The 15,276-nt window shown below is 39.2% G+C and overlaps 1 protein-coding gene across 12 annotated transcripts in view; it reads left to right on the top strand.

Annotated features, from left to right (window-relative positions):
* The window catches only part of PTPRM (protein tyrosine phosphatase receptor type M), a 608,093-nt gene that overhangs the window by 400,869 nt on the left and 191,948 nt on the right, over positions 1-15,276 (top strand). For 9 of the 12 annotated variants that reach the window (XM_045574743.1, XM_045574742.1, XM_045574741.1 and 6 more), the window contains exon 14: positions 4,422-4,496. The exons of the other annotated variants lie outside the window; for them this stretch is intronic. In XM_045574743.1, the coding sequence (XP_045430699.1) occupies positions 4,422-4,496 (75 nt within the window). The remainder of the gene's footprint in view (positions 1-4,421; positions 4,497-15,276) is intronic. 12 annotated transcript variants of the gene reach the window in all.

The following is a 15,276-nucleotide window of genomic DNA, read 5'->3' as shown; positions in this document are numbered from 1 at the left end:
AAAAAGTATGGAGGTGGACATTTCTTCACACGGAACTATAATTTATAATTCCAAGTATGGGTATATCTCTTAAAGATATATTTCATACTATTTATAAATTTAATGTTTTGCTTATTTTAATCATATACCAAGGGTATATTTTGACACTAATCATCTCAAATATAAAGCCTCTTGAAAAATAGGCACAGGAAAAAACCCAAGGTATGTTATTGCATATCTTCATTATGGGAAATTGCCTATATTTTTATGTGTCCTTTAATTTATACATCTAGAGTCCTCATAGATGTATGTTACTGTATTTTTATTTTTGTCTACTGTAAGCAAACTCATGACAGCATTCTGTCTCTTGAATTAAAAGATAAAGACACCAAACCACAGAATATACATGATGTTTGGATGTTGTCCACCCAATTATAGGATTCTTTTTTATCTAAACCACATGTGTCAAACACAAGGCCCGCGGGCCAAATCCGTCCCGCCAGGCCTTGCAATGTGGCCCGCACCGCTCTGTCATCACTGCACTCCGCTGCGTTTCCATCACAATCACAGTTTATGACTGTTCAGTAAACCATTCGGCCCGTGATTTAGGCTGGATTTTAGATTTTGGCCCCTTCTCTGATTGAGTTCGACACCCCTAATCTAAACAGTAAACAGTAGCTTTTCTCCTAATTTTTATTTTCCTAATTCTCCTAATTTTTCTTTTTATTTTAAAACACATTCACATTTTTATAGTTGGTCCAACTATATGTCTTAGCAATGAGTATATGTGTTTCCTTTTGCTCTTACATAACATGGCTGCCTTGTGATAATGGGTAGGCTTGAAATGGTTTCTATGCTAGTTTCGTTAGAATTTATCAGTGAAAATTCTAAATTGACAAAATATATTTAGAAATCAAAATCCATCTTGTTAGAAAATTAGATTATTTATATTAAGTGGGTTATATTCACTCTAATTAATATAACAATCAGTTAAAATGTATACTTTTCATTAATTTCAATATAATAATATGTCCCATAGCATGGTGCCAGCTGTGTTTCTCTTTGAGAATATAGTATTTGGGTGTTTTCTTATTATAAATTTATTTTTTAAATTATCTGGATATAAAAAAAAAAGTACCTGGGTGTTTAATATGTTAAGTATAATCTGAGACTTCCAAGTACAGATACATAAATATGTCACTTTTTAAATTTTGAGGATTTATAGTTCATAAAGGTGTTGAGGATTTTTGTTTGTTTGTGTTTTTAGTGTATGGGGAGTGAGGTTATATATGATAATTCTTCCATTGCTAAGATTTGGCAAACAGCATTGTAGCTAGAAATCAAAACAAAAACTGCATGAGAACATATGCTGAATTCTTTCCAAAAGTATTATAATAGTCAGACCATAAACCTTAAACAAAACAAAAAAACACAAATCATGATTCCAATGTGTCTAAAAGTGAATTTTCTGTGCAAAATTCCTTCGCTGTTTTTAAGTTTAATATTTTATTCAATTTACATTTGTACTGGAATGTGCTGGAAGACCTTCAGGAAACTTTGAAGGATTTCCATTGTCCTGATATAATTTCTGACTATATTCAGAAATTTGAATGTTTCTTATTTAAATCACCAGGCTCTTTGAGAAGTTTCTGTAGACTGTTTTTCTATTCATAGTTTCGCTCAAAGAAATACCGTCCTTTCTAGGACACAATGCTACCGAATGAAAGTACTCTGACAAGAGAACCGAAAAGAATGTCTGTAGAGATGTAAAGCTAATTAAGATTCCTCTTAATTACTCATATTCAATGCAGGAGAAAACAAATTACATAGTAAGATCACTTACATATGCTAATCTGCTATCACTGAGCTATGGATTTAGAAATAGACACATAAATATGACATAGATTTGTCATTCAGCATCTTCTAGAGACAGTATTTTCTTTGCTCGATTTGAAATAGTCTTCATAATGTACGTCATCAGTGCATTAGAGCCCCTGGAAAGTTCCTAAGGAAAAACACCTGTTTAACTTTATTGTGTCCTATATTTTGCCCACATTTATTTGACCCAGATTCATTTTTAAAGGAACATTAGAGTCAGCTAAAACACAGTTGAGCACATAACAATACCAGAAGATCCCACAAAATTCAACTGAAGTGTTACTTTGGAAGTCAGATTCTCAAATTGTATTTTTCACTCTTCCATACTTACCTTTGTATTTAAGGGAGACCCTAAAAGCACCAGAAGTATCTTCAATGCCTACGAATTGGAAATCTCCTGACTTTATTTTACTAAAGTTAGTGATTGTCTTCCTGATACATTCTTATTGATATTCTAAGACAGTGGTCGGCAAACTCATCAGTCAACAGAGCCAAATATCAACAGTACAACCATTGAAATTTCTTTGAGAGCCAAATTTTTAAAACTTAAACTTCTTCTAATGCCAATTCTTCAAAATGGACTCACCAGGCCATGGTATTTTGTGGAAGAGCCACACTCAAGGGCCAAAGAGCTGTATGTGGCTTGCGAGCCTCAGTTTGCTGACCATGGTTCTAAGACAGAGAACAAGAGATTTTTATGTAAAAGGCACATGGTAAATATTTGAGGCTCAGTGAGCTAGATGGTCTCTTTCACAATGGCTCAGCTATGCCATCGCTGTGCAAGAGCAGCTGTCTGCAGTGCGTAAACAAATAAGCATGCCTGTGTTCAATAAAACTTTATTTGCAAAAGCAGGCAGTGGCTAGCTGACCACTATTTTTAAATAATTGCTAGCATAATCCAGTTTTCCCTTTTAACTAAAAATAATAACAATTGAACCCTTTACAATGTGGGTTAGAAAGATCATATAAAACTTTTTGTGATATCTTATCTGTAAGGTACTTTTTCCCATGGGCGTATTGAACCTCAGATTGCAGTTAGCTTTCCTTTCAGTGGTGAAGACATGGCTGCCCAGCTTAGCCATTTTCAAATAACGTTTTGTTCATATTGCTTACTTTTATCAGTATGGTAGAGTTGCTTTGTTTTTGTATAAGGCAATATAATTTTTCTCAAAAATCGGGTAGGTGCGATTTTCCTGTAGGTAATGAAATACCACACAGGAATGTTGGTTGAACAACAGTAGTCTCTGACCAAACAAATATTATATGTATAAACTTGAAATCGGTACCAACTTTGTTATGAGCCTGAGAAATAGCATTTTACTGTTCACAACTTATTATATCAGTTTGCAAAATCTCATACTATGTCATATCAAGAAAATTATCTTTGTATTACCCTGGGAGTTCTCTATTCTTTGACCAAACTGTTGGTTTATTCATCTCACTTAGCAAGATTAGAAAGTTTTCATTAATAATGTCTGAGAGCCGATTACACTACTTTTAAACCCAGTTGTGGCAGTTGTCTAGTTATAAGGAGCAGCTCTATTTGAACGATGCAGAGGGATATTTCAAAATATTATGCAGCAGCAGTTTTGGGTTTAATTGTCTGCAGATGGTAGATGATCTATTTTCCTTACTTGCTGCCACATTTCTAATAGCACCCAGGCTGTTCCATGTAAATTAGTAATCTTTCATGTAAGCCCGTCCTTAATTTTTCAGTATTTTTTCTTTGCATCATTTTCCAGCTGTATCATGTTAGAACTGATGTTTTAATTTCTTACTTTTTTAATATCTGTGTGTCATAACTGTTAACCATTTAAACACAACTACTGAGCTCTCCAAGCAAACCAGGAGTCTGCCTGGTCCACTTCAAGAATCTAAATGATTTCCTTGGTCTCAAGTTAACAATGACAACTATAGCAAAGGCAATGGTTAGTTTTTATTTTTCTCACCAATGCTGTGAGATACATTTTTTATTCCCTTAATGTGACAGAATGAGATTTCTAAATAGAAATACTCTACATGAAATTTAGTTATCAGAGAAGTTTCTCTACATATTTTCCTTTTTTAGTGAAAGAGGATAATGTTTTTCTCAAAGGTGATTTTAGCAAGAAGAGAAAATATTGTGACTTAAGCAGCAGAATTTTAAATAATCTAATAAATTCAAAAAGCCTAACATTTAGATCGTCAGAATTAGCAATGAATCTTTATACGTTATACTCAATAGCATTTGGAAATAATTGTCCAGTATAGAGCCTTACTTGGGACCAATGTGTTTGTTTGCACTTATTTATTCAGTTGATCTATCCAAAATCTCAGCCAAAGTTTTCAACTGTGTTGTACTGAGAACTCTTAACTGCCTGGCTAAAGCTTGTTTAATTCAGAAGATTCAACACCTTGCTATGAGTTGTTTTTTGTTTTTTCTTTTCTTTCCTTCTCTTTTTGTTGTTTTGGGACAAAGTAGAGACAATGTGATATACTGATCGCGATTCTCCTTGCTAGCCTAGCTTCAGTCTGGCTTTTTCTTCCCTCATGCATGCTGACCTGGGGATCTTCCTTTGCCATAGCTGCGATAATCGTGACTCAGCTTACAACACCTTACATTCGCATCGCCCCTGCCGCAGGCGACGACCAGCTGAAAGGTCAGATGTTCAAGTATAGACGAGTCATCTTGCCCATTTCCCGCTCATTTTTCTCAGCTTCGTTTCCCTCTACATTTCCTCCTTTGCTTAAGGCTTGTTTACAATGTTTCAAACTCTTGGTACAAACATGTGCCCGCATTAAATGAAGTAATGTGCTTGGTCTGTACTCTGTGCACATGATACCCATGCATTAAGCACAACTCCACTGCATGTCTCCATTGTGTGTTTGTCTGTTGGTATGTTCCTCTCTAGCCTAATGTTATATAGAAATGAAATTTGCTGGACTTGCAATAGCAATGACATCAAACAGGATTTCAAACAAAATCCATAAAAATGGATCCACAATAATCCAAATTAAGCCAAAAAGGTGTTGTGGTTTGAGAATGAGAGAGGTTCATTTTTCACATTGTAGGGTCTCATTTGTACAAATAGTTAGCAATACAGGGGCTTCTCTGCCAGAGTTATGAATTGAAAACCACTCAAAGCTTTTTCGGGTAATGCTGTGCAAATAGCTCATCATGTACATACAACTGGAGCAGAGCTGGTTGCATTCCTTTTAGATCCTTGTTTCAAAGCTATGTGTTTACATAAGTGGTGCATCTGCAAGTCAAATGCATGGAATAATTTAGGGAAGTTTTTAAGAAAACAAATGGCTTAGAGTCATGGAGTTGAACTGTGTGCTTATTTATACCAAGAGAAATCAGTGTGCCCATTCATGCTGCCTCTAAAGGCATGTGGCCATTGATATAAACTCATATAGGAAAGAAGTCTAGTAAATTACTCCAGACTGAAGGTGAGTGGTCAGAAAACCCCAGAAGACAAACTTTTGTCCTGCAACAAAAGCAAGCCATTGCCAACATTTCTAACATAATTACAAGGTCAGGAACCAAATCCTGGGTTCCAAAAGATCATTGATGTCAAAACTTAATCAGGCATGATTAAGGCTGAGTAATAAACACACAACTGCTTTCCATAAAACGGTTTTGTATGTATGAAACTAATGAATATACTCTGACATTTAATTGGAGGGGGGAAGGATGTAAAGCTTAACTCATGGTAAAAATTCATAAATATTTAGGTTCTGTGAGCTTATTACTTTGAAAAGTAATGTAAGTGAGACTCAGGAAAATTATAGACTAATCTTTATAAGGTAAAGAAATGTAGAATAACTCCACTTCTTTCTCGGCTGGAATTCTCTACATATTTTCTGTCCTCTGTGTCAGGCCTGCAGGCTATAAACTTATTATTAACAGCTCTGCTTCCCCTGCTTTCAAGTTTCTTTTAAGCACATTTCTTTTATTGATTGAAGTTCTGCTTGTTACAGATTCTTTCTTATCCTGAACTTCTGAAGTGTTCTTCCCAAAGGAAGCACTTAAGTGATAGTGTCTTTCTCACCTAAGTCCTTCCCTTTAAGCCCTTTACATTCCCGGGCAGGCCCATGGCATGCTGTGTACCATAGAGTTAGGTGTTGACCTTGAAGGTAATCTGGGTCCTTCAGCAAGTCTGAACCCATTATGTCTGAGCTGGCACCAGTCTTCCCACCCAGTCATTAAAAATGGGTTGTCCTCACTATCATAAAATGAGTGCTTATGAGATATATAGCTAAATATCATCTTTCTAAGGACATACCTGTAACCGGCAACCTTCAAATTAAGCATGCTGTTTATGAAATGTGATGTAAGTGAAACTTTTGAATATAGCGTTTTCTCTAAAACTTGTATGATTAAGAAGTACCTCATAAATAAGCCTCCTTCATAAGGCTTTTGGGTCCAGGGTGAGTTATTATTTTGGAACTAGTCTATGAAGGACACATACATAGCTGAATATATGGCTGCCAATCCTGTACAGGCTGCAGACAATCTCTCTCATTTACTTTGTTTTATTAGGGATTAAAATGATAGAGTGTTAGAATAAGCCTCAAAACCCAGTAAAAAAAAAAAAAATAAATAAATGACCCATTCTTTTTTTCCCCAGTATTTACTGCTGGTTTTAATGATGGTTAATCTTACCCAGATAAATCCAAACTCGGGTAATATTTCTTTTGCATTTTCCGTTTGCATCAACCATCAACTTTGATAGCAGTAACATTCTCTTTTTTAATAGATTTATTCATGAGTCATACTGCAAGCTTGGCACTTAATCTGTTCAATCACTGATTTGACATTTATTGAGCACCTTCTGTGTGCCAGGTATAAGCTTCTATTCTTAAAAAGAGTTTTACTCTGTGGTTCCAGTCTCTTGATATCAAGCATATTTGCATCAATGGCGTCAAAACATACACATACACATGCTCTTATGAATAAAAAAGTACTATTATATTTGTCCTGTAGCAGTTAAGAAGAGACAACAGTTATATAGCTAAGAGCGGGGAAAGGACATATATTTCAAAACCTATCTCATTGTGTCCAGCAGCTTAGACGTGGGCAGTGGGACAGGTCTGAATTCTTGACCCATTGAACATTTGTAGTTTCGTTTACTAGATCAACACAGTTCCTCCTAGAAGCAAATAGGAGATACCTGAGGGATACATTCAAGGTATGTATCCTTGAATGTATACGTACTACTTCTTGTTTTAATTGTGCTGACATTATGCTCCTACAAATGCTAGTTGAGGCTATACTTACACTAGGAAACTTTGAAAAGATAATGAGAACTCTGTAGTTCCTTCTGGCTCAGAATGCAGTGCCTGCTGTTCGCCTTGTTATAGGTGGGACCTTCCTTTCTTGTCTAACACCAAAGACAACAAGCACCCTGGTGAGCTGACCTCAGCACAAAACTGGGCTGGATAAAACAAGAAGTGTTCATAAATATTGACTGATTTAATTCACTGAATGAAGGCAGCTCAGACTGCAAAATGCTAGCATGTTTGGTTAGCAGACCAATCATTGCATTGGGAGTGTTTCTTAAGCTATTTTGTCCTCAAGCAACAGTAAGAATACATCAACAACCAATTCACCCATGCACACATACACACACACATAAATTTAACTGAAGAAAAAGCTTTAGACACTCTACTAGCAGTGCTAATCCCTGAATAGATGAATATTATTCTATCTTGATCCATTTTATTCTAATTCTTTTTTTTAATTCTAGCAGCTAATGAATATAACCCACAGGTTTAAAATGCTTTACTAAATCACTAGTTTTAGAAGATGATGAAAGAGAGAACAGAATAATACTTGGAATGAAAATTCTATCTACCTCAAAAATCCTACTTTCAAATGCACACAGAGTAAATTATAGAAACTGGAAATGCTTCTGGTTTCTACTTTATTTTGTGATTAATTGCATGTAAAATAAAACTGTTTTAGGAAGAAAATTAAAAGCTGTACATGCTAGAACAGTGGTCAGCAAACTCATGAGTCAACAGAGCCAAATATCAACAGTACACTATTGGAATTTCTTTTGAGAGCCAAATTTTTTAAACTTAAACTATTGTATATAGGTAGGTACATTGTTATTAACTTAATTAGGGTACTCCTAAGCTGGTCTTTACTAAAAACTCGGGGGCCAAAGAGCCCCCAGGAACTGCAGTTTGCCGACCACTGTGCTAGAAATTCTCTTTAATATTTTCTAGATAATTTTATAAATATGCCTAAGCTATTTGTTTTATATTAAGATATTTCTATTTATGATTTAATGACCTAGCCAGCTCTGAGATATTATCAAGAACGATTTCCAAAACTTATCGTCTATTTTGGTTAACCCATACATCTAATACGATAAGATCTGTGTCCTAGAGTTTGCATAAAGTGACTCCTGGAATTCAAGTACAAATCAGATATATCAGAGCATGAGAATTGCTTGCTAAATATAATTAGTGTCTTAAAAAATACAGAACTAGCCAACCATTATTCCCACATAAAGTTCCAAGTTTTGTAAAAGATACAAGCAGCTTATGTCTGCATTATCAAAGGTAAGCACTGTCGGATGTTTGTTAAAGTGGTGAAAGGAGATTTTACTCAATAACTGCTGACAGGTGACGGAGCTGAGTTTCATTCCAAGTTTTATAGAGGTGACTGGGCATTTTAAGGAGGGAATGGTGGAGAAGGGAGGGTGACAAACAGGGACTCCCAGTCAGGGAAGCTGGAAGGACGTGTTGGTGCCTGTGAAATGCATCTGAATTTGCTAACTGGCACTGACTGAAATAGGCTCCTGCATCCCCCGGAGGCTGGGAGACAGGGGGACAGGGCCCTGTTTGCTGGAACAGTCAGTTCTTTGGGCGGCCTGACATTTCCTCAGGCAGGCACTTTAAGGGAAACAAGGGTCACCTAGGGATGTGACACTGAGCTATTAGACACGATGTTAATGTTTTGTTTAAGTCTTTACAGATCAAGATGGAGGCCTAGTTGAGAAAGGGCCCAGAGGACCCTGAATAGAGTTTGGTCAAGGAGACAATTTTTGTCGCTTCTCACCCCTTTCCATATGAAGAAAACAATGACTAATCGTATTGATGACATTTGAAAAGGAAGTGAGGATATTTGATCAACTTCTGTGCATTGTCCTCAGAACACGATATTCTTTTGTGTCAAAAAGGACTCAGAAATCAAGCCAATATATCGATATAAAAATCAAGGCATTGTTTTTATAGTTGACTATTATTCTTTTGTACAATATGAATATGTTATAATCTATTTACCCAGTCTCTTATTAATGGACATTCAGGTTTTCACCACTTTTCTCCCTACTAATAACAACAATCTAGGATAAACAGCTTTCTATATGCGTGCTGTCTATTATAACTTTTATTTCTAAACAATTCCCAAATATGAGTAAAGAGCAAGTTTGTTTTTCACATGGAACTGACTAGATAACATTCCTCCCAATTTTAGCAGTTCATGCTTCCAGCAGTCTAACTTGCATGGCCTTTCCCACAATTCCACCTGCCCTGGACATTTACAACCTCGTGTGTCCAATATAGACATTTTTTTCTTCTGTATTTGGCCGTATGCATTTATTCTTTGGGCATAAAGATGTTCCATTTTTATTTTTTTTAATATATTTTATTGATTTTTTACGGAGAGAAAGAGAGAGGGATAGAGAGTTAGAAACATCAACATCAATGAGAGAGAATCATTGATCACCTGCCTCTTGCACACCCCTACTGGGGATGTGCCCGCAACCAAGGTACATGCCCTTGACCAGAATCGAACCTGGGACCTTTCAGGCTGCAGACCGGCGCTCTATCCACTGAACTAAACCGGTTTCGGCAGATGTTCCATTTTTAGATAATCAAATATGTTCCCAAAAATATTCCCATTTCCCTCTCCTTTTCCAAGGTTTTTAATTTGAGAAGTTCTTCACACAGTTCCAATTATTCAGCCATTACACTGATTTTTAGCTCTTTGTTGAATACATCTAAAGTGTGGCCTGGGGAAAGGTCTAGCTTTTTCCAGATAAACAACCAGTTAGACGGCTCTAATTATTAAGTAAACAGTTATTTTCTCACGGAATTAAAATGTCATATTATCATATTTAAGTTCTTACCATTAGATTTGCATGGCCCTTTTTGTTTCTTCCTACCCTGTTATCATAATCTTTGGTTTTATTGATCTAGAGGCCTGGTGCACAAAATGCATGCATAGGTAGGGTCCTTAGACATGGCTGGTGATCAGGGCTGATAGGGCCTTCCTTCCCTTGGCTGCCTTCATTCCACGCCGCCCCCTGGTGGTCAGCACACATCATAGCAAGCGGTGGAACTCCCAGTCAGTAGAACTCCTGAGGGGACAATCTGCATATTAGCCTTTTATTATATAGGATTTTGTGATAAAGCTGGAATGCCCTTCTAATACCTCACCACTTATTTTTACATGTCTACTTATTGGTCCTTAAATCCAGGGCCCCTCTCACCATTAGAATTCCTCTCCTCGCACTTTGCCTCATTTCAGCCCAGCCACCCTGATCTGCCTGTCCTTTGGACACATCAGCCATGCTTCTGCCTTCAATCTTGTGCCCTTGTTTTTCCCCTTGCTTACAATAGTCCTCTCAGCTATCCACTGGGATGGTTGCCTCACTTCCTATAGTGTTTGTTCAAATCTACCTTCTCACTGAAGTCTGCATTAAGAACTCCCCCTTCTTAACAGCACAGCTTGCCATGATACCTTCTCACCCCTTCCAGATAACCTGTCTCCTTACACTGCTACTCTCTCCTATTTTATAGCACTGTCACCCTTTGTGCTTACTTGTTATGCTTGCTACTGTCTTTCTCCCCCTCCTAGAATTCCTCTCATGAGAGCAGGAATTTTCATCTGCTGTGTGCTGACATATCCAGGCACTAAGAAGGTGGCCCCACCTAGACCACTGCAGAAGCAGTATAACTGCTCTCTGACTTACTCTGATGGCTTCCTGTTCATTCGTTTGCCCAAGAGCAGCTGGGCCCACTTTCCTGAAACTGAAGTCTGGTTCCATCAGTGCTCTTCGTAAAGCCCCTAAGTAGCTTCCCACTGCACTTAGAATAAATTCCAGACTCCCAATCACAGCATGAAGGGCCTGTTCCATGCCTGGCCTTGCATTCAGTCCTCAGTTCTTATCACTCTCTCACTCACTGCTGAGCTCTTATTGTTTCTCCAAGCTCTAAGATGGATCTTGTGCCAGATGTTTGCCTGTTCTGTTACCTGTGACCAAAACATCCTTCCCCCAGACTTCATTATCACCAGCTCCGTCTCAGCAGGCAGGAGCAAGCACAAAGGTCATGTTCCCGGGGAGGCCAACCTAAACCTCAGTGCATGGCCCTGCCCATCTCTCTGGCCATGCCTAGCCTGTCACTCTGCCACTTTTTTTTAAAAAGCATGTGACAATAACTGTATTATTTATTTATTTATTTATTTATTAATATATTTTATTGATTTTGTACAGAGAGGAAGGGAGAGAGACAGAGAGTTAGAAACATCAATCAGCTGCCTCTTGCACACCCCCTTCTGGGGATATGCCCGCAACCAAGGTACATGCCCTTGACCGGAATCGAACCTGGGACCTTCAGTCCCCAAGCCGACGCTCTATCCATTGAGCCAAAACGGTCTCGGCCACTCTGCCACTTTCTGAGGTTCCATGATGATGCTATGTCTCCCTCCTAGAATGTGGTCCGAGCAGGGCTTGGTCTGTCTTGTTCCCAAGATATCCCTTACACACTAGTGGGTATTCAAGAGTATTGTATTGACTGAAAGGTGAACAGTGAATGATCTTTCCTATGCAATTTATTCTTAGGTATTTTGTAGCTTGTGTCACTATCATGAGACTTAGTTTTATTTTAATTGTTTTACAGACTGCTCTGTAAAACCCACACCAACTTTATCTGTGCCCTTTCCCAGATTCCGTCTGCCCACTTCTCTTCCTTCACCTCTCAGAGCCAGGGACTCTGTGAGAACCTATTATAGGGCTAAATGCAGATAGGTGACATTTGTCCTTTTGTAGACCTCAGGCTCTTTATTTGCAAGTTGAAGGTGTAACTGAAACCAGATCTTAACCTCACTGAGTCGCTCAGACAACTGGTTACAGTTTAAAGAGGGTGGGATCGTTCATGGAACCTGAGCTCAGTCAGTGGCAGGAACAGCAAGTGCAGAGGTTCTGTGGTGGGACGTAGCGTGCCCAAGAATAAAGAACTGTTCAGAGGCCATCATGGCTCCAAGAATGTCTGGGTGCAGTCAGGTTGTGCAGGCAGAAAGAGGCTAACGTTAAGGACATTGGCCTTGATCCCAGGGGCAGAGGGTAGCAGCTGAGGTGTTTTCAAGAGGGGCAGACAGGTTCAAGCATGTACTATGTACTCCAGTCACACTAGAAACATTGGAGGGGAGATGAAAGAGGCCAAAGACACAAGAAAAGCTAAGACACAGAGGATCGTCCCAGCCTAGAAAAACACAGAGGGAGTGGACAAGAATAGAAGAGCCAAATGCCAGGAAATTAATACAGGTGAAGTACTGGCCCTGGATTATGTAGTATCTGCGGTCTGAATAGAAAAGCACTTGATAGGGAATTATAGGGGAGGTTCAAACCTATCAAAGGACCCTCAGTACCTTAGAGATGGAATGACTTCATTCAACTTCTTGCCTGCGAGATCCACTTCATTTATTTTGAGAGCTATTTACCGTGATATGCATAGGAATCAAAAGTGACAAAGAGCATAAACAATAAAACTCAGGCATATTGTTTGAATATATGGGCTCTGAGATAAAATATGACCACCTTTAGCTGCAGGCAGGTATATTTGCCCTTTCAATCATTCAGTGATTATATTCATAAAGTGTTGTATTAGAGACTGTTAATTGAGACAACTATGAAATGTGTGTAGAAGTATTTTTATCTCCTAACTACTACAGTACCATATTTTACATATCGTTATACTTTTCACAAGCTGCCACTCAGCCCTCGCACTTAAAAGGCATTCAGAGGCCAGCTATAAATTTCCAATGGAATGAAGTCATTTGTAAAAAGATAAAATTGCCTTTACGGTGTGGACTAATTTCCACACCACTTAAAAAAAAAAAAAAAAAAAAAAAAAAAAAAAAAAAGCCCACAGTAGCTCCCAACAGTGTCTGCCTCAGGGAGAGTGGGACTCCAGGAGGTGCACAGGGCCCAGTGTCACTTAGACCTCCGATGGCCACTTAGGCCTCCCATAAGACACTTTCAGGAAGTGCATACAGTTCAGCTCTGATAGAAATACAAGTTGCAACCTTTCAATCTTTGAAATGATTAGCTGTAGGGAGCTCTGCTCTCCACTGTTCCAAGAGTATTCCTGGCCCCTACTATAGGAGGGAAAGGTTCACTTGGTCATCCTGTGGGTAAAGAACTCCTCATGTCCTTAAAGACCTTTATATACAACTAGAGGCCCGGTGCATGAATTCGACATGTGTGGGGTCTGGCCAGCCCACCCTGATGGGGCCCATCAGGCCAGGCTGGTGAGGGGAGGGGCCATGGGAGGTTGGCCGGCCGGCCCTGGCCCCGGCCCCAGTTGCAGTGTTGGGGTCCGATCGGGGGTGGGGCAGGCCTGGGGGAGGGCAGCTTCCTCTGTGGTTGGTGTGATTCTCTTAATTTGACCTCTACTTTCTGAGACTGAACCTGGGTTTTCCTGTCACTTCTTGACTTCATTCATTTATATGCTTTTGATTTGGGCACAGTTACCTCACTCGGACGTTTAGGGCTTCTGTCTTCGAACTGCTGTGTAAGTTATTGCCTCCTTCCTCTGCCCCTTTCTCCATCCCCCACCCAGTCTTCTCCCCCCACCTTTCCATTGGCCAAGTTTACTAAGTCAGTAGGTGACTCAACCTCAATGTTGACTCACTAATCAAATCAGTGGGCATTTATTAATTTGGCTCACAAAAAAAGGCTCAAAACAAAGGTGCCAATCGGGGGCTGGGCCTGGGCAGGGAGGAGGGGGGGTGGTGTTAGGGTTAAGGTTAAGGCCCAGATCAGGCCAGTTGGCTGCTGCAGTGCATGTCATAGCCACTGGTTATTCTGGTCATTCTGGTCACGGGGCTTTATATAGAGAGAGACAGAGACTAGAAGCCCAATGCACAAATCTGTGCACCTTGAATGAAACTGTGGGCCAAGAGGCTGTGGTGGGCATAGGGGCAGGTCTTGGCCCATCCTCTGCACCCACACCCAGACCCTCCCATCATGTCCCCAGTCCCCTGTCTTCCGGCAGCCCTGTTCCTGCCACTGTTCCCGATGACAGCATGGAGCTATTAGGGCCAGTGCCAACAGTGAATGTGAATGGGGTCAGCACTGTCAGCAGGTGGGAATGGTGGCTGCTGCCTTGATTGCTCCTCAGGAGCAGGACAAGGTGGAGAAGCCCTCAAGGGCAATTGGGGCCAACAGCCACTGCTCACACCCTCTACTGGTGCCCAGCACCAGTCCTGATCATTTGGTGCCCTCAGCGGGTGCTAGAGGTGCATGCAGCATCACTGGCTGCAGGTGTGAGCAGGGCACAGCCCCGGGAGCAAAGAATTTTCAGTAACCACTAGAGGCTCGTCCTGATGACAGTGCCCTCGCTCACCTGCTCCACCATCCCACCACAGCCAACGCCAGCCACGTTCCACACATGCCACCTGATGTTCAGCACAGGTCACAGCGACCGGTTGTTTCGATTGTTCCAGTGGTTCTGCTGTTCAGTCTATTTTCATATTAGCCTTTTTTTTTATTATTATTATTATATAGGATATAGATTAGCTGTGTTAAGAGATGAGAATTCAAAGAAGTGTAACTTGTACTCTTTGCCTTAAGAAAATTATATTTATCACCTTTGTTAAAAACAACATAAACAATTCAATATATATTTCACTTCAACAAATTGGCCAGTATCTTAAACCATTTGTCTTAAGTGTGTAATGAAGTAAGTTAACATAAATTTATTTGTAATCTAAAATGGCATATCTATATGATGCCAGAGTCATTTTCAGTGTCGGGAGCTTTCATGTGACTTTTTGAGAGAACTTTAGGTAAAAATTAAGAGAAGAAAGTCTCTCTTTTAGACTTTTTTACAAGTAATAATAGCCAAACTCTTTATTTAAGCTGGTAAGTTTATTGGAAATGGTGGCTGAATTGGAACTACCATTTCCAACTGGTTTTATCAAATGCAGTGTTATATATAGATGGAGAATTAACAATTCCTATGCCCCATCTTGGGCATTTCTTATTAAACAGTAAGCATGGTATCAATGCTATATATTTTGACCATGGAATCCAATATAGAAAGTTAGTGTGAGGAGAATTTGGTTGGAATTTCTTATTAGGATTTCTTATAAGGATAGCTAAAACTTCCTTTTCAGCTAGAAAGAATGTAAAGTGA

Source organism: Pipistrellus kuhlii, unplaced genomic scaffold (assembly GCF_014108245.1).
Source record: "Pipistrellus kuhlii isolate mPipKuh1 unplaced genomic scaffold, mPipKuh1.p scaffold_m20_p_6, whole genome shotgun sequence".
Classification (NCBI taxonomy): Eukaryota; Metazoa; Chordata; class Mammalia; order Chiroptera; family Vespertilionidae; genus Pipistrellus; species Pipistrellus kuhlii.
Note: the sequence above shows the minus strand (reverse complement) of the source record. Positions and strands in the feature narration are given on the sequence as shown.